Source organism: Python bivittatus, unplaced genomic scaffold (assembly GCF_059951505.1).
Source record: "Python bivittatus isolate LINGU-HERP-01145 unplaced genomic scaffold, Pbiv_v1 ctg000020_np1212, whole genome shotgun sequence".
Taxonomy (NCBI): Eukaryota; Metazoa; Chordata; class Lepidosauria; order Squamata; family Pythonidae; genus Python; species Python bivittatus.
The window spans coordinates 86,725,825-86,750,713 of NW_028277030.1; the positions used below are offsets into that span (position 1 = coordinate 86,725,825).

At 38.6% G+C, this 24,889-nt stretch overlaps 1 protein-coding gene across 1 annotated transcript in view; it reads left to right on the forward strand.

Annotated features, from left to right (window-relative positions):
• FAM120B (family with sequence similarity 120 member B) overlaps positions 1–18,534 on the forward strand; it is a 43,548-nt gene extending 25,014 nt beyond the window's left edge. Inside the window, exons 6-10 of the mRNA XM_088143275.1 lie at positions 10,300–10,506; positions 11,785–11,893; positions 14,409–14,546; positions 15,992–16,049; positions 18,354–18,534. Coding sequence (XP_087999401.1) covers positions 10,300–10,506; positions 11,785–11,893; positions 14,409–14,546; positions 15,992–16,049; positions 18,354–18,366 — 525 coding nt within the window. The 3' untranslated portion in view covers positions 18,367–18,534. The remainder of the gene's footprint in view (positions 1–10,299; positions 10,507–11,784; positions 11,894–14,408; positions 14,547–15,991; positions 16,050–18,353) is intronic.
• The last annotated feature ends 6,355 nt before the right edge of the window (positions 18,535–24,889 follow it).

Below are 24,889 nucleotides of genomic sequence, written 5' to 3' on the forward strand. Positions count from 1 at the left end.
AACTGGGGCACAGAGAGAACTGCTCCTGTCTGTGCTCCTGCACTCTGAAGATGCCGGTCACAGGTGCTGGCGAAACGTTAGGAAACAAGACTTCAAGACCACGGCCACACAGCCCGGAAGACCCACACCAGCCATAGACATTGTGGTTTGTAGATTATGATTTTTGGAAGAGCATTCACATGTAAAGCCAGCAAGTTATGGGTTATTAAATAAATAATGGCTTAACCTGAAGTATTCACTCTCATTAACTAGTTAATTTACATTGATTACTGCTGATCACTTAATACAATGATCAGAAAACTATACAGAGAAGTAACTGAATCTACTGCATTTTTATAAATCCAAATAGCTTTTGGAGAAAATAGAGATCATGCTTTTTTTTTGTTTGTTTGATTAAGCTTTTTGTAGAATTCTAAATGGGTACAAAAGAAAGAATGGGACAAAAGAGAAAAGTCTCTTCCGTTAAATAATCTTACCCCACAAAATGGAACCTGGGTCATTCCCCAAGTTTGGTTCATTTTATTGTTTAATTTTCATGACCCTTAATAAGTTCTCACTGTATATAGAAGTACTGGTGTGTCTGACGTTTTGGACTGTTTTCAATCAAATACAATAATTCTGTAGTCCCAAACAGGCCTGAAAACACAGACTTTGGTGTCTAATAAATGTTTGGATGTTTCAGCTTCTCCTCTCCTTTTTCTTCCAGTCTTTGCGATAGTTTTACAAATTCTTTTGATTGATATTTTCAGAATGCATCTAAATATGTTTAGTACAATGGAGAAGTATTTAGATATTTTCCTTGTTATTTAAAATATACTTCACCTTGGAATTTTACTGATGATCCATTACACTTTCCTTGAATCACAGTGCATCCCTTATATTTGCTTTCCAGAGTAGTAGATACTAATTTTTATGCTATGCCTAGGTTCTGAAATGGAGAGGGATAACTTTGCTCACCTGGAATAATTCATTTGGCAGGCAATGCTAGGCTTAGCTAGTCAGAAGCAAGTTACATTTTGTTTAGTTAGACTTACTCCCAGGTCAATTTATTACTGTACTAGGAAAAAAGTTCTGTTGAGCTCAGTAAGATTTATTATAAGTAAAGAGATTTAGGATTATACTCTTAAACTGGGTTTGAAAGCAGAGCATATGTCAGATTTTTCTTTTTGTCAACTCCCATCAGTTAAAAAAAAAAAAAAATGGAGGAGAGTTTCCGAAAACTAGTACATAACTGATGGACACAATTAACAACTGCATATCAGTTGGCGTTGCCTGTTAAATATTATACCAACTTCTGGTGTATAATGACTAGGTAGTTGAGAGTCTGAAATACATTCTTTCTTCAGGCTAATCTGAAAAGGGTTGGATAAAGAGAGAAGATAGCGTTTATTGGGCTAATGTATACTGCTCCAGTGGTGACCTGTGCTTGGCAGGTGTGGCATGGGGGAAGGGAGCCAGTAGTAAGCAAGTCACAGCAGGCTCACCTGCTTGTCATCTGCTCTTGCGCTTCTCTGCACCTGTCTGCCTATCTTTGTTACACAAGAACAGGAATGCAAGTTTTCACATCTGCCTATGCTTGGAGTGGGGGTGATAGTGTAGAAGGCTAGTGGTGAAACTCAGGAAGATCAAGGATACGTATGGCACATTCTTTGTATTTACCGGCAAAGGTTTTGTTCCAACAATCAAAAAAACAAAAGTGTACAACTCTGGATTTTACAGCTTAAAACAATTATATAATCTTAGTAATAATTAAACTCCAAGTAGGAGAACATATTTGCTGAAAAGACAGCAGTGTAGGGGGGAGTGGAACATTCCTCTGAAGACCATGCTCATACTAGATAGCTGCCCATTTTTCTTCCAATGATGGAAATACCTGAAGTATGACCTTAGATTATCATCTCAGTATGCAGGAAAGCATTCTTTCATGTACTCTTGTTCCATATTGGTCATGGGCACAAAGTTTCAGGTTAGGCACGTTGTCAGGTAAAGGGTGTGGTAGGCTTGGAGCTACAGTACTTTGTTGAATTGTGTTGAACTGAAATCAGAAGATTAATTAATCATCACTAAAGGCAATATTGTTGCTACTACGTCTACACTCAAACTATCTTTATACAATGTCCCTGTGCTATCAAGCCTCTACTGTCCAATCTTTTCCCAAATGGTGCCCTCCAAATGTATTGGACTTCAACCTTCCAGCCAACATAACTAATGTGTTGAATGCTAATACACCAGGATGGCTCCAAAGTGGGGAAAGTTGGACAAAAGATTGAAGTGGTGATTTGTATTTGCCAGTGCAAAGTAATCACAGTAAGTATGCATTCACATCAGTGTTTTGGAAGTCTTTGGGATCAGCTCTGGACCCAGCTGATTTCACTGTACTGTCTGTTTTGGAAAGCTAAGTCAATTTATTTGTATTCAATATTGCTGTTTATTGGGAACCACAACAAAGCTGCTATTTTCTTTGGAATTGCTGTAGCTGTCCATACCTTGTGAATGATCTATTTTTTCCTTGGTGGGAATTCTTTCACCCTACCTCCCCTGGACTCAAACCAGTTGTTATTAATAACTACTACTGCTTGATAGGAGTTTAGCATCCTGTTCTTGCTGTGTTAATTATGTTCCTCAGTCCAGATGCCGTAACAGCATATCCCGTGGTCATAACTGTTGGGAAAAGTGCTCAATTGTAAAATTGCCAACTTGCTATTATTTCATTTTCACCATTCCTGGGGTTTTTTTTAATGCACCAGAAGAATGACAGCATGACAGCCAGGAAGACCTTTGGATTTTTCAATCCTTTTGTTTACATTTTTTGCAATCAACCCAACATTTATATAGCTCCCACTCACAGTAACTTCTCAGATGTTTTATTAGCTAGCAGATGAATATGCACAAATACATGTTTATTAACAAATAAGGATAGGGTGGTAGAATTTTCTTTTCTTCCTTTCCTTCCGTGTGAAGTGGAGATGAGATGTTTATTACTCTGGGACTGATGGTAGTTCAAGAGCCAAGATACTGATTTGATTATGTTTTTGTGTCTTTCTGTTGGCCAGCTGGAGGGAGCAGGTAAGCAATGACTGGTTCATAGTGTTCTCTGTGTTTCAAGGTCAGGAGAAGTGAAGATTGTTGCAGATCAGTTTCAGACTACTTTGTGAAAGATTGAAGGGTGAACATTTTTGGTAGTGTGGAACTGCCCTAAGTCGAAATAAGGAAAGAAATTACTTATATGCCTCCATTTCTCACTATTGTTGCAAATTGTTTCATTTTTCATTCTCATTTTAGTTCTAATGCTAGCTTTGTGAGATTAACAAAAACGGAGGACCAGTGATCGATTTCACACTTTGTGCTAAACCATGGATTGTTTAACTATGGTTTATTGACTAAACCACACTTGACTGTGTTGCATAATATACAAAGTCAAAAATCAAATCATAAGACGGCCTAGTCCAATACGTAAAACAAGTTACTGTGCTTAGGCGTTGTTATTTTACAAGTTGTTACCTTGTTGCACAAACCTTCTGAGAACAGGCCTAAGGATGAGGAACATTTTTAGCACTCCACATTCATTTGCTCATGTGTTGGGTATCTTATTTTTAATGGCATTTTAGCCTGTTTTACAGTTTTGATTCATAGTGTACCTGCATGATTTATCCAAGTTATGTAAGACAAAATGACTTGTACATTGGGATCTGTAAGTTGATATGCATTTATGCCATGAGAACTGCTTGGGGTGCGGTTCAGTAGATAGTCTGTGAAAAATGACCTCTAGATTTTATTCAGCATCCCTGCTAACCTAACAACATAATAATGATGTAGTAGTATACAAAATGATTTCACAGAACTTCTGTGCCAGCTTGGTGGCATTTCCTAAATAGCACGTATTATACTTATCCATCCTGCTTTGAAAATAGAATCTAACGTAGGCACACTACAGGGGGAAAAAGATTTGTAGCATTCTGAAAAACATTAGTTTGACTAGAAATACCATTGCATTTATGAGATTGACCACAAAGGCAGGGACCTTAAGTGCAACTAAAAATTGCCGGATGGAGCAAGATCTGCAAAGATTCTCTTTGTTCTTAGTTTTGATCTTGTCCGACCTGATTAATGCGGCATTTTATGTCTGCAGCTATGCTTTATTTGCCAGAGAATGTAGTATCATATCTGCGGAGAGTGAGGTATGATTAAATAAAATAAAATAAAATAGACTTTGCAGGATAATACTTAAAGGTGTGCCACACCAAGCAGATGTCCACCTTGCTTAGTATTTTTGAGGGATTATGCTAGTGCATTATGGATGTCTACTGTGATTGCATTAGTATTTTATGGATGTTTGCTGTTATGTCAACTGGCATTTCCTCTGCCATTTTAAAAGCAACTGAAAGAATGCAACATGAAAAAAGATTTTTTATGTCATTCTTTATTTCAGCAGTCAGTGGACAGCATAGCCTGTTAGAAGCCTCCATTACAGCCTACCACAGGGGCTAAGGCCTTTTAAATTTCCCCATCCACTGCCCCCATATTCTCCCATGAATGTTGTGCTCCCCACAACCTGATAAGGGTAGCATGTTTGTAATGTTTGATATATACAAAGGGAAGAGGAATATATCCTTTGCCCTCCTGTTAGTTTTTCTTTTCTCTTGAGTACGTATGACTTTGTGGGGAGAAGTATAACTTTCATGTATCTGACCTCATGTGAAGTAGTGCTACAAATCTCTGTTCTCCAGAAGCCCAACCCCACAATCACGAATTAGATACCAGCAAAAGCTTCAAAGATTCGACACTGCTGGGTAAGTTGCTTTATTGTAGAAGTCATATATACATAGAAGAATTGCCCACTATAGAACACAGAACAATTAGATAGATAGATCTAATCTAGCAGATAGATAGATAGATAGATAGATAGATAGATAGATAGATAGATAGATAGATAGATAGATAGATAGATAGATAGATAGATAGATGATTTTAGCCCATTCTTTTCCCATTCTTGAGACTGGAAGACACCTATTTACAGAACAATTCTGTCTGACCCAAGGAACACTGGTTCCCTCCTCACCAACTTCAGCCCTTACAGCATGGGTATGTAAGGGTATGAGAGAATGACAAGGGGAGGGAAGCAGTTTCTGTGGTCCCATTCACTGCATCACCTACAGTTGCTCTGGACATGCTTAACCCTAAGGGAATAAAAGGTTGTCCATACCATGGGTATAGCTATGATGTTAAATATAATTGACTGTGCTTTTTTTTATTTCTACTTAGTTTAAAAGTTAATACCAGCATCTTAAATTGTGCATGGTAAACAGCCAATGCAGATCTTTAATTTCATGCATTATGTGATCCTTGTACATGCCCCAGCTAGCAGCCTAGTTCCCATATTTTGCACTGTATTCTGAACACTTTTCAATGGTAGCCCATTGCAGTAAAAATTACTGCTGCTAGTACACTAGGTGTAATCGTGCAGAAGCACTCCTAACTACAATTCCTTCCTATGAATCCAGTAACAACTGAGGATCAGGGAGCACTCCCGGACTTCAGACCTCTTGGTTTGAGTTGATCCTCAGTCCCACCAACACCTGCCTTCAATTCTACATTAAAACTGATTATATTATAGAGTATTTACATTACTCTATCATGTTACTAATGCTGATTTTCTTAAGAAATGGGTTTTTCAACTCTGGACTCCAATTTTTAATTTTACCTTTTGTGCCTAGGTATACAAGCTCATGTACTAAATGTGTGCGTGATCCATTGATAATGCTATATATGTAGTATTAGAGGTATGCCTAATTTTTTAAAATTAGGAGGGGCATCAGAAAAACAAAGGCTTCAGTTTCTGAGTTTCAAAAAACAAATACATAAATCTGTAGCCACGTGCTCTTTGCAATAACAAAAACAGCCTTTATTTAGCAGATCTGAGTTTCAGCATACATAACAAACAGCCCTATCAGATTAGTATTTTCCATTCCGTATTTCAGAAGGAGGGAAAGGAATTTGTTAGTGGGAGGGGCTTTCTAAAACACATGTAGTGACTTCATAGCACAAGGGTTAGAATTGAAAGTTGGGGATTTGTGATTTCTGCATCAGCTTTCTCCGATCTGGGTGCCCTCCAGTGTATGAATTTCAGTTTCCAGAATTCTTAGCAATGGCCATACTGGCTGGGGGATTCTGGGAGTTCACACATCTGCAGGGTACCTTGTTTAGGAAGGCTGTTTTAAACTGTATGTATATGAGCACTATATGTGAGATCCAAGGGAACTGGTTTTAAAGAAATGTCTATACGGGTCTAATTTAGAAGATAATTGAGCATGTACAGTATACTGCAATTGCTATTGGGTTCACTGGAAAAAACGCTTTCGGCTTGGGCTGATCAGCAGTTCATCCAAATGGCAGGTGGCGATGTGTAGCTTCCTCTTTTCCTCAAGTGAAAAGCAGCCTAGTCCTACCAGAGCTCCAATATTCCACCTGCCCGTTTGCCCGTCTTCTGCGTTACCTTTGGTCAAAACAGGCACACAGGAAACTGCTGTGTGGGTTTGTCCAAACAGAAATTCCTTTGAACTTTGGAAAGGAATTTAATTGGCTTGGGTTTGATGAATAAACATGGCTTTATTTGTAGTGAGTTTCTTGGTCTGTTTTGATTTTTGAATTCTCCGTTGGGACACCGAAATGTAAAGCGATATTGGGATGTCTGTTTAGGTTCACTCCTGAGCCTCGGCTTACAGTAAATATGAGTTTTGTCCCACCAAAGTATCACTTTACACAAATCTGCTTTTGTGAAGCTCAGCAAATAAACCTTTTGTAGTATATAAACCCCAAACTGCTGATTTGTTTACTGTTAAATATTTACTGTGAAGCTCTAGGGAGTTTTAAGAACTGGTTATTCTAGTTTGTCTCTTCCAGCAAATGCTGTAGTTTGTAAGATCTTTCTTATTTTTAGCCCTCTTGTCTTGATTAGGCAGGAAGAACTTAACATAAGCTCTAGTCTTCTTTTTTTTAAAAAAAGTATTAATTGTGTTTTCAAAATAAATAGCACTGCATTCTGGTGGGAATAGGGTACACAGAACTGTAATATTCTGTATCTATGTCACTTAAATTGACTGAAGGGAACTGAACCTACCACCTCTATGGAGGAGCAGGCCAACGAAATATATATTAATAGCCTTCAGTTTTCTATGGTTTTAGGCAATTGGTAGCATTTTTATTGAAGAGACATTAGGAAGAAAATAATTATTTTAAAATGTTATTGACCTTTCAGTACAAAGCAGATGAATAGTACCATAAAACTTTCTATCACCATATCCTTGCTTCAGCATTCTCCTTTGATAACATGCTCTTAATAAATTAAACTCAATTTGTTCTTTTACTAGACAATTCTGTAAGACAGAGTTAAGTTGTGTCTACCTAGGGAGTTTCATAGCTAAGCAAGCATCTTAATCCAATTATTGGTAATCAAAATTCAGTTCTGCCAGCCATACCATGCTGGTGCTGCCAATAACCTTTAAAACTTACAATCTTGTAGTAGAAGTTCTTGTAGCGCTCCTCATTCTATCACTGTCTGATTGCATTACATTGACTGGAAATGGCTTTTATATCTACCATTTTGGGTCAACACAACTCTTTTTTTTTCCAGGCAGAGCTACATGGGTCTGTGCCACCACTACATTTACTCTTGATTTGGAAACATTCATATATTCTGTGGTTTTATTAGGAACTCACACACTGACATCCAGAAAACTAGAGAACAGGGACATAAGTCATATCACACATAACAGTAAACAAGTGTTCCTACTAATACTGGGGATTCTGACTGGAAGTCCACAAACAAAACATGAGCACAATGGCAACTTCCCTATCATGTTCCCTCGCAGTTAGTGTACAGAGAGTTTGCTGCTTTGATGCTGAAGATAGCATATGTCTGTCATAAATAGTAGGCACCAAAAGCCTTTTCCCCCATGAAACTAACTTCATTGGCTTCTGTTACTGCCGTTGAATTGTTTTGTTATGATCCAGATTTAAGAAAGTAATTTTTTCCTCTTGTTTTTGGTTTGAAGGGCAATGCGTGCTGTTACATTTAGCACATTTGGCCAATAAAGAGAATGAAAGAATTTATGCCATTATGAATGCATTGGTGTAATTTAGCTGTCCCTAGTCTGGTGTCCCCAGATGTATGGAATAAGATTATGGGCTCAGGCATGAATTATCTCTGGGATATTTCAGGAAAGAGTGGGGGGGTAGATGGCTACCAATTTTGTGCTTCCCGATGATTTAGCTGGAGGGGGCTGCAGGCCAGCACATGAGCCATTCACAGCACTGTAAGAATGGTAGCAGTGAGGATAATTGTGATATTTTATTACATTTTGGGGGGGGGGGGTAAAAATAGTGGTTGTGTGAAATTGTTCATAAAGGAAATGTTTAGGAGTTAGTGGCTCAGTAAAAGGTAAACCTTTCTTCCAGCACTCTGGATACCATCACACCAGGATGAGTAAAATTATTTAACTTTTATTTTGTTAAAATTATATATTAAAATTATTTGCATTTAGTATTGTGCTGGTCCAACAAATATGCTTGCCCCCCTCTTCACCCCATTGCATCCACCACAAAATACCTAACTATAATTGTAATTATTACTGTTATTAATATCATTATTAATGGCATTTTAATGCTCCCATTCCACTAAAAAGCCACTAACACCTTACATAACAAATAATAAGTAACAACAAAAACCAACAAAAAATGGTATTAATGACATTAAAACAATTACTTTACAGGCCAAATTAAAATCTGTCAAGTTTCCTAAGTGCCAGGAGAGTGGGGGCTGCTTATAGTTTTGAAGTTGTGAGCGACAGAGAAGTCTCCCATATGCACAACAAGTGGGCAACAGCAAGCAACAGTGTCTTAGAAGGGGCCTCTCCTTGAAGTGGGACATCTACTGAATAAGGCAGGAAACCCCTTAGATAACCAGAGTCTACATTATTTAGATTCTAAAGACTGAAGCCAACATCCTGAAATTTTCTGGTTAGGGGCCAGTGCCGGATTTAGGCATAAGCTAAACAAGCCATGGGCCTCACAATCCGCAGGGCCTCAGAAAAATTCAAAATAGCAGTTTTCTGATTTAGCAAACAAGTTCATTATTACTTATATTAATAAGAGTGATCCTGATTACTTATTTTGTCAGCATTTTGTATATATATTAATGTATCTTGAATTTGTTTTAAAAATTACATTTAAGTATTGTTTCCAGGGCATATTATATATAAGATATACTATATTATAATCTATGAGAGAGATCAAGCCAGCCAAATGATAAATATGTAATCAGTAGATGCATTCAATTGAAAATAATTTGTATTTTTCTGTCAGGTTCAGCCCAAAGAACTCCACGAGACAGTACTGGTCTAGTCGATAGCTTTTATTAGCTTCCGGCCACAGACAGAATCCTGCCAGACTCAATCTAAACTCATCAAGCCAGCAAGCCAAACCCCCGCGAATTCCTTAGGGTGGTGCCAGTCTCATCTTCTTAACCTTCCCACGCTCTTGCTGGGGGCTAAGGCAATGCTTATCTCCCCGAGCGTGGCCTTCATCGAAGCATTCCATCACATTTTCACTTTAAATACCTTGCTATTAAATAATTAAAAAGCATATATATATGTTTTCAATTTTTACTTTCTGGTGTAACTTTTTAACAAGGGGCCTCCAAACTTTATAATGTATAGCTTAAGGTCTCACCAAGTCTAAATCTGGCACTGCTACAGGCTGCCACATAGAAACGTATTGGGCATCAGCAAGCAGCAGTGTCTTAGGAGGGACCTCTCCTATATCTGGTGTTGTAATCATAGAGCAGGAAACTTGCCAGATCAGGCTGGTTCTTGACCAGTTGTAGATGGACTACAGATCTGGATAGTTGTAACATCCTCAGAGTTCTGAGATAGAGAGAGTGGGGGGAACAAGAGAGAGAGAGAGAGAGAGATTTTCTTCCTTAGTAGCCTGAAATTCTATGTGATGTATTCCAGCTGCACTCAGTCTCATCTCTCTGGGAAACTGCAGATTTTCCTCTTCTTTTTCTTGTATAGAATGATAGTGGTAGCCCCATGATTCATGCTTGATGGAGGAAGCCAGTAAGACAAATTATTACATTTCTTCCAGACCTTGTTGCAGAACATGTGGTTACCGCATTTTTCATTCATACCCAACCATTGAGAATAGAATACATTGTATAAAAATGTAACATTCTACAATTCTTTCCTGTAGGAACCATATTAAACCCCAATAATTGCTTATCTCACTTTCTCTTTTCAACAGCTTGCCCAAATTGATTCAAGAGCAGTACAGCTTGGTTCTCTCTTTATCCGGGGCTTGGGTGTGCTGGTGATGGCCAACAGTGCCTGCGGATTCCCCTTTCGAATGGATGATTTAATGCCATGGCATGTATTTGATGGAAAACTTTTTCAAGAGAAATACCACCAAGCTCATAGAGGATGCCCTTTACATCAGCTCCTGGAACATGATGCAAGTATACAGTCTTGGTTATACTTAAAAATTGACTCGTCCCACCCAGTCCAGCAGGAAGGGTATGTTACAGACCCCATCACCCAGAGAGTTTTGACTGACGGGGTCCAGGAGGAGAGCCTTTTCTGCCATGGCTCCCAGCCTCTGGAATATCTTGCCCCTTGAGGTGAGATTGGCCTTCTGAAAGGGCGTTAAGACCTGGCTCTGCCAACTTGCACGGGGACCCAACAGGGGTTTGCAGCACTGGGGTGGCTGGTAGCTTGTGGACGCTCTCTCTTCCTTTTTAGTTGCACTGTAGTTTTCTCTTTTTAGTTTTAATGTTAAGCTTTTGCCGTTTTTAACCTGTATATTTTTTATAGTTTTTTACTTGTAATGCCGCCTAGAGTCACTTGTATAGTGAGATGGGTGGCATATATAAATTTGAAGAATAAATAAATAAATAAAATCAATAAAACATGTATGTATGTGTGCATGTATTATGCATATATTATATTTAGCTCCTGCAACTTCTCAGACTTTCCTGTCTAATATAGAGAAATGGATCCAGCTTTAGTCATAATTAGAGTAGACATAATGAATTCAGTGGGACCTAAGTTTGCCGTGATCTTCTCTGAGCATTACTAATCATGGGTCTAGTTTTATAAGTGCTGTGCAGTCATGGAATATTTGGAATCTCTTTTAAGTTCTTAGAAAAATTATGTTTATAAAGGATGGACCAGATAAATGCCAAAATGTTGATGCAAAGATAACTCTCCACTGGAGAGCTGATATATTGATATTTCAATGTATTTCATAAATATGAACAAAATGCTTCTATCTGAAATAAATGATCAGTTGCAAAAGCCCAGGCTTTTATAAATTAAAATTAGCCTTTAAGATACCAGAGGCTGTGTTTACACATAGTTCTAAATCATGATTTAATAGTTCACGGATGAGTCTAAGATTCATGCTCACCATTTCAGTCTTTTCCTCATGTATAAGGAAGATTAAAAACTGTTGAGTTTTGATTAATTCACAGTTAGACAATAAGCCATTTTTTAAAATGAGCCATACCCGGAATTGGATGTGCTGAATGCTGGAAGAGGAAAGTAGACAAGCTACTTTAGTCTAACCATATTTTGTCCATCTCTTTGGATAGACTAGGGATGGACTGGTAACTATGGCTACTAGCACATACTTTTGTGTTTAATATCTGAACCAAACCTTAATGATTTCATTTTAATTTGCCTTAAAAGGAGTGAAAATTTGTCAGAGTTACCAATGCTTCTTCACCTACAGGAATTACGATGCACAAAGTTTCAGAATCTGATGACCCTTATTTGCAAAGTAGGCTCAGCAAATGGAAGGAAAATCCAGAGCAGACCACAACCAAACAGCTTGATGATGAGTACGTGTTATCTGAATTCTTCAGAAAATCCACTGCGTGTCACTATTTGTCACTCATGAGAATATATCCTCCTTTGCCAAAGCATCACAGTACTGTGCAAAAGATTTAGGCAGGTGTGAAAAAAAGCTGTAAAGTAAGAATGCTTTCAAAAATATATATTGTACTTGTTTATGTTTATCAATTTACGAAATGCAAAGTGAGCGAACAGAAGAAAAACCCAAATCAAATCAATATTTGGTGTGACTACCCTTTGGCTTCAAACCAGCATCAATTCTTACACTTGCACACTTTGTTCACTTGCACAAAGTCGGGGATCTTGTAGGATTAGAGTCAGGTGTATGATTAATGAATTATACCAAGCAGGGGCTAATGATCATCAATTTCATATGCAGGTTGAAACACAGTCATTAAGTGAACCAGAAACAGCTGTGTAGGAGGCTTAAAACTGGGTGAGGAACAACCAAACTCTGCTACTAAGGTGAGGTTGTGGAAGAGAGTTTCATGTCACAGGCCATACACCATGGCAAGACTGAGCACAGCAACAAGACACAAGGTAGTTAGTTATATCAGCAAGGTCTCTCCCAGGCAAACATTTCAAAGCAGACTGGGGTTTCAAGATGGGCTGTTCAAGCTCTTTTGAAGAAGCACGAAGAAATGGGCAACGTTGAGGACAATAGATGCAGTGGTTGGCCAAGGAAACTTAATGCAGCAGATGAAAAACACATCATGCTTACTTCCCTTTGACATTGGAAGATGTCTAGCAGTGCCATCAGCACAGAACTGGCAGAAACGAGTGGGATCCAGGTATACCCATCTACTGTCCAGAGAAGTCTGGCCAGAAGTGGTCTTCATGGAAGAATTGCAGCCAAAAAGCCATACCTCCAAGGTGGAAACAAGGCTAAGCGACTCAACTATGCATGAAAACATAGGAACTGGGATGCAGAAAAATGGCAGCAGGTGCTCTGGACTGATGAGTCAAAATCTGAAATATCTGGCTGTAGCAGGAGGCAGTTTGTTTACCGAAGGGCTGGAGAGCGGTACAATAATTACTGTCTGCAGGCAACAGTGAAGCACGGTGGAGATTCCTTGCAAGTTTGGGGCTGCATTTCTGCAAATGGAGTTGGAGATTTGTCCAGGATCAATGGTGTCCTCAATGCTGAGAAATACAGGCAGATCCTTATCCATCATGCCATACCATCAGGTGTGTGATTGGCCCAAATGTATTCTGCGGCAGGACAACAACACCAAACATACAGCCAATGTCATTCAGAACTATCTTCAGCGTAAAGAAGAACAAGGAGTCCTGGAAGTGATGGTTTGGCCCCCACAAAGCCCTGATCTCAATATCATCGAGTCTGTCTGGGATTACATGAAAAGACAGAAGGATTTGAGGCAGCCTACATCCACAGGACATCTGTGGTTAGTTCTCCAAGATGTCTGGAGCAACCTACCTGCCGAGTTCCTTCAAAAACTGTGTACAAGTGTACCTAGAAGAATTTATGCTGTTTTGAAGGCGAAGGGGTGGTCACACCAAATATTGATTTGATGTAGGTTTTTCTTCTGTTCACTCACTTTGCATTTTGTAAATTGATAAAAATAAACAATTACAATATATATTTTTGAAAGCATTCTTACTTTACAGCATTTTTTCACACCTGGCTAAAAGTTTTGCACAGTACTGTATGTGTTTTTTTTAACTGATTAAAAAAATGTAATAAGATCCAGTAATGTGAAACTTCCCAGTTAAAATGTTGGTGCGCTTTGCTCCAGCAATATTTGTTATATAAACTCAAAGTACTCAAAGAAGAAGTAAACTAGAAATAAATGCCATATTTCCTTTCCTATGTAAATAGAATTCCATGTAAAAAAACGAGAATGTTCCATATACATGTGAATGAGTGGCAATTCTTTCAGCAAAACAGAGATGCATTCTTCATGTAGGACAGGATGCACTCAGAGCAGTGTTGTCCAAACGTGGCCACTTTAAGATGAGTGGACTTCAACTCCCAGAATTCTCCTCCCAGCCAATTCTGGGAGTTGAACTCCACTCATCTTAAAGTGGCCATGTTTGGACAACACTGACTCAGAGTATTCCTAATCCTGCTTATACAGAAAATTGATCAATCTGAACTTGCTTGAAACATGTGCACAACAAACTTCACATTTGTTGCTCCATCATTGCAGTCAATATCCACTCCTCTCTCCTGTGTCTTTGGTTTTTTATATTTTAATAATGATTGTTTTACATTTTAATAATGACTTTTTATAAATATATTTATTGTTTTATTTAATTGTTGTACATTGCCCAGAGTCACTTTTTCATGAGATGGGCAGCCATATAAATTTGATAGAAGGAAGATAGGTAGGAGGTAGTAGTTACATGTCTCCATATTTTTTTCTATTCTTGCTTAAAAACAGGATTCTAACTGTTTCATCTGCAGGAACTTCATTTTAGATGTAAATATAGGGCAACTTTTTCATTAGCGTACTATCACTGTTGAAACATTTTTTTCAGGGAAGCACGAAAGGGGCAGAGGTTCTCACCTGCATCTTCAGAGCAGAATGCAGTCTCATTCTTATCAGCACCAGTACAAGGAAAGCCAGTGGAGAGGGCCTCAGCAAGCTGGTTTCTCCTCTGAATCGCAGCCTCCAGGTAAAAATCACACATTTTACAGCTGAAATACCAAGCTACAATCTTGAAATTATTTATTACCAACTTTTTTCATTTCACTTTTTTTTTTAAGTTAAGCTATGAGTCAGAGTCTTGATCTTAACCCCTGACAATTGTTAATTGATTTTATACTATGAAAATAGTGAGTGAACAAGAAGAGGGCTCATTTTAATTATAAGCAAAAACTAATTTTTCTAAGAATGACAGAAATAAATAAGCACATGAAAACAAAGTTATCTTATTCCAGCATATCTTTCTTTCTCACATATCTGCAGGATTTTCCTGTTTGAGCAAAGCCATTCTGTGTTTGTTTTGTATCAAATTCTTAAGGAATTTCACTAGCCAGCACACCAGTTGCCTGTCCTCTCTTGTTCTAATTTGTTCCTCAGTTCAGTAAAGCTTTTGTACAGAATCTCTGTTGAATGGTTCTTGGACATACTTGAAAGTGAGCTCCGAATTGCAATAAAGGCGGTTCCTGCTTTCAAGCTTGAGTTTTCTTCAGTTTTTCAATGGGACAATTAAAATATCACACTTAATTGTCTGCAATTTGGCTCTGTAATTGTCTGTAGTTGGCAGCCTTGTATTAGTCCTCTTAAAACATCAAGCTTAGAGCATCTGTTAATTTATCAGCTGAAATGACAAAAGTGTGATTTACCATTTTAAACAACTGTCTGATCAAGTCTCTAGCACTTCTTAGCTGCTTAAGCGTTGTGAGAGAGGCAGAATAGGATACTAGTGAAAAAAAAAAAAATTATGGTAACATTAGGAAGGGTTTTTTGTGGGTATCACTTTTTAGCTTAATTTGCCAGCAAGCTCCTTGGAGGAACACTAGAATTCACCTGGAACTACTTTTCACTCAAATCATTCTGAAGACAGATCATCCATCTACAATATTTTTTATAGACATTTATCTTACTTTTTCAAACAAAGGCCACACTGATGGCTGGTTCCAGGAGTTGCAGTGCCAATATGCTTGGAAGGCCCCAGAGTGGAGGAGGATGGTCTAGAGAATCTTGCTCTGTAAGAGAGAGATTATATGTAGAATATTAGCATTATTGTTTGTTATGTTACTTCCTCTCTCTCTCTCTCTCTCTCTCTCTCTGTTTAAAAATGAACATCTTTTCCTCAGACTGTAGATCATATGATCCATGATAAAATCCAAAATATAACCTTCCAGTTTCTTTTCCCACTCCTGTTGTTATAGCTCTGAGATGTTTTGTGACTGATTGACAAACCTTTCGGTTGCACATGAGCTAAAAATAGCAAGGACTGAAATAGAAAGACTGTATGGTCAAGCATGGACGTCACTCTGGGTATTTTGGGGGATATTAGTTCCTAAAAGAAATAAATGGCATTTGAAATGTTCTAAAGAAGGTGTTTCTTTCTTTTTTGTGAACATTATAAGATAATCTGTTCCCAAACCACAGGTCCACAATATAGACCAAGACACCAGTCCTTGAGGGGACAATTCCAGCTTGCTCCTCGGTAAGTAAGTTCTGAAGAAAAGAGATAAGGGAAAGAAACCCTGCTTTAACATCTGTATGAAGAGGTCATCTATTGGTTCAGGTGAGATATCATCAATACCCTGATGATACTCAGCTGTACATCTTTAACCTGGGCCAAGCTGCAGGTGCTATGAAATTCTTGACCTGGTAGTTGAAGGCTGTTCAGATATGGATGGGATGAAACAGGCTGAAGTTGAACTCAAGCAAGATAGAGTTATTGTTTGTACAGAAGGGATCTCTGTCAGCTCCAGTGATAATTCTTGAATGGGTGGCACTCCTCCGAAAGAGCAAATTCATGACTTCCAGATCCTCCTGAACTGATGACTATTACTAGATAAATACATGGAGGCTTTGGTCCAGGGACCTTAGCCCAGCTTCAACAGGGGGTTGGAGGCCCTAGCCATAGTAACTCATGCCTTTATCCCTACATGTTGTCTTATGCTCTACATGCAGCTGCCCTAAAGACCACTCAGAGACTGCCAATAATACAAACTCTGGTGGCCTAGATGGTAGAGCAGTGTTTCTCAACCGTAGCAACTTTAAGATGAGTGGACTTCAACTCCCAGAATTCCCCAGCCAGCCAAATGGTCCACACATTAAAATTGCTGAGGTTGAGAAACACTGCTCTAGATACTAGTTTAGCCCCCTCACTGTTACCATTCCAGAGGCTTTTAAAATGGCTGTTCCTGAGAGGCTTTGAGAAGTGAATGGTCACCGTTGCACCTGTTGTATTATGGAAGATTTGTTTTATCTTGATTTGGGGCTTTTACTATGTTTTATGCTTTTATGATGGAAGAATTGTTTTCTGGGAAGGAAGGAGAATTGGTACACCTCTTTTGCAAAGGAGCCCTTCGTTTTCGTTATTTTCCTTTGCTTTGTGTGGAAAGAGCATAACAGAAGCACAAGAGCATAATAGGGACACTGTCTGTCAAGACAAGGATTAAATAATACTGCTGTCCTGGGGCTGTGCAATTCCTGTAAGGAGATGTTTCACAATATGTGCAAAGCAACTCTTTTCAAATTGTTGAAGCAGCTACTGTGCATCTTTTTTTAGGCTCACGTGGCTTTCTCAGAAGCTGCTTCTAGTTGCCTCCGCTTTCATGTGCATGCACAGCCAGATGAAAGTACCTTCCAAAGGAACTATACAAGCCTGGGGAAGGACATAGCTGCTTTAATGATCATGTTCTAATGCTCCTCTTTGAAAGCATTTGCACAGCCCTAGCAAGAGTATCTCTCGTTTGGTTTTCCTTGCCCCATCTACTAACAACCTTGGCTCAGGCATTCCATCTAGGGAGCCTTTTTGATTCAGTTTATGGGACTATGGATAATAACAGAAAATATGATGAACATACCAAGGTAGATCCACAGTGTCTTTAACGTTACTTCCTATTTTTGAAAAGCAGGGGTCAAATTCTCTCATATATGTGTTTGCATTGGAGAGAAAAGACAAGAAAACTATTCAAAATGTTGCTGAATGATTTTTGATGCATTATCCCACTAAACTGTTTAACAGCAGTATAAAAGTTGTTCCATCATAGAGACTCAACATGCTTTCCCTACCCCCAAACTTTTAATAGTTGATTTCTCTTGCAGATGGTTTAATCTAGATCATAAAGCAATTTTAAAAAGTTGATTTCATAATAGCAACCCATACAAAGCAGAACTTTAAATTTAGATCCAGCTACCAAGATCACAGTATCAGTGCTTTTGACATCCAGTCAGATTCACTATCTGAATCTGGAATGTGTGCTGCCAGCTTTTGAAACAAAGGAGACAAATATAGTATAGACATGTAAAAATGTTGTATTTTCTTTCTTTTTATTTGCAATTGTAAAATAACAGAGATTTGTATATGCAATTTACATGCATGTAACAATGTAACGTGCATGTAACTAATGTAACAAATCATCATCATTATTATTATTATTATTATTATTATTATTATTATTATTATTATTGGTAGTCCTTGTTTAGCAACCATTCGCAGTTATGACAGTGATGAAAAAAGTAACTTTGCAACCAATCCACTCATTTATGACCTTTGTGGGTCTGTAAAGCAAAGGAAAGCTGAAGTAAGATTGTAAGCACAGTTGCAGTTTCACTTAGTGACCAAGTTGCCGGTCCCAATTGTGGTTGCTAAATGACAACGATGATGATGATGATGATGATGATGATGATGATGATGATGATTAATTTCCTATGCAAATGCTTCAAGGGGAGTGGTTCTCACTTACTGGAATGAATTGTTCATTTTTGCTTCATAACTATTTACTTTTGTTTTTAGATGGCCAAGATGACACTCCTCAAGGCTATAAATGAATAAGACAAGTCTGAGCAGAGGAGGAGTTCTTATAATATATGTAATTAATTGTTTGATTCATTGAATTGATTGGTTTTTGTAGTTTGTAAAGCATAACGAGGCACAGTATATCTTTTGCGAAATAAAATGCATGATGCCTTGCTCTTTAAAACTGCTTGCTGTCATATTGTCTCACCATTGACAACAGGGTTTCTTCTAAACATGCAGTTTCAGAATCTATGGTTCAAATATACTGTAGTTGAGATTAACCACAGTTTGTTGGGTTTGGATTATATGACAACCTGGCATTATTTGAAGACAATCCAAAGCTGCCAGAACCTCTTCTTGTGACTGCTAGAGCAAACATGGGGAGGAACGGGCAGGTGCTACTTTCTTTATTATTTTAAAAAAAACATGGTTTATATGACATGTGAACACAGACATCAGGAAAAAAAAGCCCTTTGAAATCAGTGGGATTTCTGAATCAAATACACTAAATAGTATGGGTGGGGGGTTCTGTTTTTATTCTCACTTGCAACAATCAGTCACACATAACTGACCTTTTAGAAGTACAGTACTACTCTCATTTTTTTTTCTGCCAAGTCTCTCAGGAAATAGCCATGCCATTTGTAAACACAATCGCTTACATGTCTATACATTAACATATCCAGAAAGCATCTTGGATGAATGCCAGTTGGCAATGCCCAGAGATCAAAGAGGTTTAAATGCAGACTGTGTCTACTGTCATTTTTTTTTTCTGGCATCCTGTAGCTGATCTCTGGCATGTGTCCATGCCAGCATGGCCTGTACATAATACCTATTCTTGTGGACAGTATCCCAAAACAAGAATTTAAACTTGATGTCACTTGTACAAAAGCAGCACTTGAAATTAATTAAATGAACTACTCTACAGTTATCAAATACTGTAGATCGAACTGAAGGTTAAGTAGGGAGTACTCAATTCAGATAAACTGAGAATATTCATGATACAAAAGTTCATAGGACTTATGTCTGTACTAGATATATTTATATTCTCTAAGTACAATTCATGGTCATTATGGCTTATTATCTGAAGTATTCTTATCTGAATCCTTGAGAGCCAGTCTGGTCTAGTGGTTAAGGCACCAGGCTAGAAATCAGGAGACCATGAGTTCTAGTCCCACTTTAGCCATAAAGCCAGCTGGGTGACCTTGGTTCAGTCACTCTCTCTCAGACCTAGGAAAAAAAAAATCCCCTCTCACTCTTATGGGTGGTATGATTCCTCCTCAATCTTGGGTCCCCTACCAGAGCCCTGGGAGTTTGAGGGTTCTGCACAGTATCTCAGCTGTTCCTAGCACTGCACTCTTCTGGACAGAACGCTCTGATGTTGTTCCTGGGATCTGCTGGAGCCACTCTCCCAGGTTAGGAGTCACAGCCCCATGTGCTCCTACCATCACTGGGACCACTTTGGCCTTTACTTTCCACATCCTGTCTAGTTCCTCCTTCAGGCCTTGGTACTTCTCCAGCTTCTCATAAACATTCTTCCTGATGTTGCTTGTCACTTGGCATCGCTACATCCATCACCACTGCTGTCTTCTGGTCCTTGTCTACTACCACGATGTCTGGTTGATTGGCCAGTACCTGGAAAAAAATATATATATTTATTAAAATATAATATTTATTATAATATAAAAATATAAAAATAAATTTCTTACCTATCTATAGTACATATTTTGTGCTATTTTTCCATGAAACTTTGTGGAAATATCTATTTATTTTATTCAGGATCTCCAGTATAACCTTCAGGATCAACTCAATTTTTTGTTGTTGTTTTTATCACTTTTGTTTTAATTGTCCTTGTACTTCAGGCCAAATTAATTTTTTTTATATTGAAATGCCACCCTAATTATGTAATGCACAGTAGGTCTTTGGTTTGGTTTAATTATAACTAGTTCATTTTCAATTAGTTTACATATTTAAGATGCCTTTATAATTTAACATTTACATTGTAAGCTGCCATGGAAGGCCAGGGTCTTAATAGGTAGCTAGGGGCACCTCTAAGTACCCCAATTTTCAGTTCCAATTTTTTTCAAAAACCGTTTGAAACCAACCCACCCTCAGTCATTTAAACAGTTCTCAAGTGCTGGAGAGTAAATGCCATAAATCAGCCATTGCTCCCTCCATCTAACTTGGAGATCGCTAAAAACAGCATTCAGTTAATGTTCTGCTTCTACCCCGTCTTTATTTCATGTTGCGTGCATTTGCCTGGTATTTTCTCAAAAGAAAGGAGTGGCAGGAATGGGAAGGGACTGCCAAGGCATCATCTGTTTGTTGCATGTTAAAGAGTGGGGAGATAATGTCTTAGCACGAAAGATTGTCTGATTTTCTATGGCTTTAGTGCATAACCTTTGGTAACCAAGAGGTGCACTAATATTGGGGGGGGGACAGATATGCAAAGTGGGCAAGGCTATCACAGAAGTGGGTTTGGGGAGAAATTGGGAGGGTCTATCAGCCCTTTGAGGTTGTCCAGACAGGAAACCCAAACCGTGAGTACCAATACTGCCTTTATTGTAAGGTTACTGTAAAGAATCTTGTAAAACTGAAAACCCTTACCCTCTCCACTGCCTTTATGTTCCAGAGAGCTAGAGAGGGTCCTGTCTGAGGCACTTTCTCCATCTCCAGTCCTGCTTTGGACTCAGATTTCTCTTATCAGACCATTGTCTAGGCTGTGGCTCTTCCTCCTGTCTCCCAAGGTTATTCTCCCATCCCATTACATGGTCTTTGTTTTTAACTGTAATATGCTAGCTTTCATCTGTCCCCCATCTCAAAGGGCGGGAAATCAGTACCATCAGTTTTCAGCTGTCATGATCCAAATGGACGCCATGGGACTGAAAAGAAGATTCAGTGGGCTGCATGCTGTCCTGAGTATAAAATGCTCACTCCAGTCCTACATCAGGAACAAAGGAACTGTGAAATTCCCCTTAGAAAGAGTACCATGTGCTTTTGCAGGATGCAATCAAATCTTCACAAGGATGCTACTAGTTGCTAAAGTCTGCAGCTCGTATCAAAGATACGATAATTCACGCATGCAGCATTTGAAAACTCTTACCAACTGAGGGACTATTGGGGTACCCTGAACAAAGTTTAACTTCGGAGCACACCAGAGCCTTAGAACCCCTCCTTCCCTTTTCATTATTCCACGAGGAGCCTCCCTGGCACAGGCCGGGGCACAGGGCCGTGCTGCATGAATTGCATGGAAACCATTTGTAGCAAACCATTTGTTAGCCCAGGATTCTGACACTCGTGCTATGCATGCTGACAAATATGAATAAGAATCCTTTAAAAGGGCAGAGCACCCCAGGAGTCAGGATACAAGCAGTTCAAACTAAAATATTTCCAGTGTGAAGATGATAAGGTAACGTCCAGATGAAACCAGAAGGGAAAGAAAAGCAAACCTGAGGAAAATCCACTTTCTGAGCCAAATGACCGAAAAGCAAGGGGTGGCAGAAAGACCACCTCCATCACTTTGGAAATTATTCTGATTTTTTAAAATCCTCAATGGAAAAATGATAATAGTTATTAATTATATATCAGCTCCACTGTAATTAGAGAGTTTCAATTCAGAAGAGAGGGTAATTGTAATTTTGGGTTGCTTTGTGCAGTGAAATAGCATTAGAATATAATACATTAGTTTACTATGTAAATTTACAATCGGTTCCTTTTATAAAGAACAAAACTCATACATTTTCACACCACTTGAATTAAGCAGTCAAATGTAAATGCACATTATTTTCCTCACTGTTTATTCAATGCACTCATTTTTTAGCATAGAAATTAATGTTAAATAAAAAGATAAAGGGAGGAGAAAGAGATGCAACTTCAAGTACCTCTGCTTGTATGTGTTATAGCCCTTAAATAGGAGGAACCAAATATCAGCGGTTTCGTGCTGATGGACTCAGCCTCCCTGATCGCTTCTTTCTTTTAACACAGCTAAATGAAGAGTATTGTTTAGCACATTATATAAGAACAACATAAATACCACACGTATACTTATATGTATGAACATTTTATTAAAGGGAAAAAAATCTTTACTTTGACTACTTTTGTGTGACTTTTTCCTAGTTAATATCAAAACTGTCCTAAACTACTTCTAGACCTTGATTATGTCCTTATAGCCATATGTGTTCAGTAGAGCTAACCACCAAGTTGATAGCCTTCCTATTTAAATCATTTGGATGTTTATGAGTTTATGTTGCCTTTCTACTGAATTTGAAGAAATATCTGTTCCACTACACCAGAATCCTAAAGTTTTCCAGACCTGTTTTATGACAGAGCTTTCATTTCCTATCAACTTTAGCTATACACTAATTGTAGGATCCAAATCAGCTCTCATCTGCTTGGTATTCAGCAACTGGCTGTGGGAATTGCACTGTATTGAGTGTGGCAGTATATTGGGACATAATGTTTGTTCAGTATCAGGTGTGCTCTGAAGAAGCTAGCAGCACGGCTATTGAACTGTCAGTACCTATTGTCTTATGGCATTATACAAATCATTTCATGAGATCTATATTATAAAGTGAGGAACAAAAAGAATTATTTCCATAATCCTGGAAATGCATAAGCACAGGATAATAACTAGAACTAGATGCCAGTTGGATGGTGTGTTACACTCCATTGATTTTTTTTCCCTCTTTATATCCAATTACCTTATCATGAATAGATTGTACTAGGCCTTGCACTCACAAAACCTGCAGCAAAAATTAAACATTGTCCTCAGTGCCAAGCTAGACCTCATTTTCAGTTCCTTTGTAGCAGGATTTTATATTTCTGAGTGTGGTTAGCATTAATTCTCTGGAAAGCAGTCCATCTCTAAACCTCAATGCCATGTGCATTGTAAGTTAGACAGACAGCTCCCTTATTGGCGAGCAAGGGTACTCTGAAATACAGCATTATCATATTTAAATCATTCTAGCAATACAGCCTGAGATAATTTGTTTGAATCTGAAGTACTGGTCTTCATTACTTGGGGGTTTGGGTAATGTGTATGACGAGCACCATCTACATCATATTCTGGGTAAGCTCAGCAAATGTGGCATGCAACTTTGCTTAATTTACACATGAACTTTGCAGCTTCTAAATGAGGAAGAACAGAAGACGGTTGTGTGGAGCTATTTTCATGCCCAACAGAGGTCTGTTCCCACCTCACCTTCTAAAGACCACTACTGATTCCATTATAGAGTGAAAAGGCTACGGGGCCACTTTCAAACAAAGTTAAAGAGATGTTTTATTATGATGCCCATGAACTTTGACATAAAAATGGTTTGATTAAAATTGGGCACCACTGATGTCCCAGCTTATGCAGATAAGGCAGCTCTTTCTCAACCAGAGGCTGTTCAGATATTTTAGGGGTACAATTGGGCTACTAGATCCGGACTGCAAAAATCCAGATGACTGCTAGGCAGTGGTATTTTGCACCTCCCTGTTGCCATGCAAGTTTTTGCAGCTTAGGATGGATAGCTATGAATTCCAGCTGTTGGTGGAGCACTGGAGGGCACCAAGTTGGGAAGGTTGGTAGAAGCTGTGCTGAGGTGGTTTCAACCTTTGTGTCACACTGGTGAGAAGAAACATTGAACACTGCAAATACCAAGCAAGAGCTGTGAATTCTTTTGTTACCCATAAGCTGGGAGTACTTCTGAATTTGGGAAAGTTTGCTATGTAAGATTGGCACATACAGTAAAATTGGATCAGACCACGATTAGAAATTGTACCAAAAAAGTGGATGTAACTGCTTAAAAACCAATTTGGGGAAAGGTGTTGTTTAAAATCCTTTCTGGAGTCCTGGAAAGTGCAGCTGGTCTATGGCCTTTATCTTGAACAGCAAAGGATCACTCCCAATTTATAATAACCCTCCTATTTATCTGGGCTCTACCAGTAGCAATTTGCAACAATGGAGGAACAAAGCTGCCATTTGACCTAGAATACAATTTTCAACTAATTAATAAAGTGACCATTAGTGCCCAAGGGGATAATAACAGGAGTAAGAGCAAATTACTGTGCTAACTAATGCTTGCTAAGGGGGTGCAAAGGAGACCCTGCCATTGTATTGCAAATGTCTTGAAGCTCTATTCTTCTTTTCTCTTCCCCCACCCCACTAATACTCTTAAAGTGCTCCCACTCAACACTTGCTTCTTCTAGGACCCTTGCAAAACTGTGTAAGAATTAGCTCTTCAAAGATCAATCAGGATCTAATTGTTGCTAACAAAGTGCCACCTGGTGAGAAATGTTACAATATACCTTCATTACAAAGCATTCAGTCTCTTAGCCCTATAACTACAGTAAAGAGCTGGTTGGTGGGAGGGAGAGACTCTGTTCTCCCCCCCCCCCCCCAAGTTGTTTTCAGGCACCTGCAAGGCTTGTAAAAGGACTTCAAGGCAACATGCTTTTTATAGGAGCAGAGCAAAGTCAGCTCTGTTATGTATGCAACATCTAGGAACAGTTATTCACAAGGCTCAGATGCATTTAACACCAACCAGCAGTTGGTG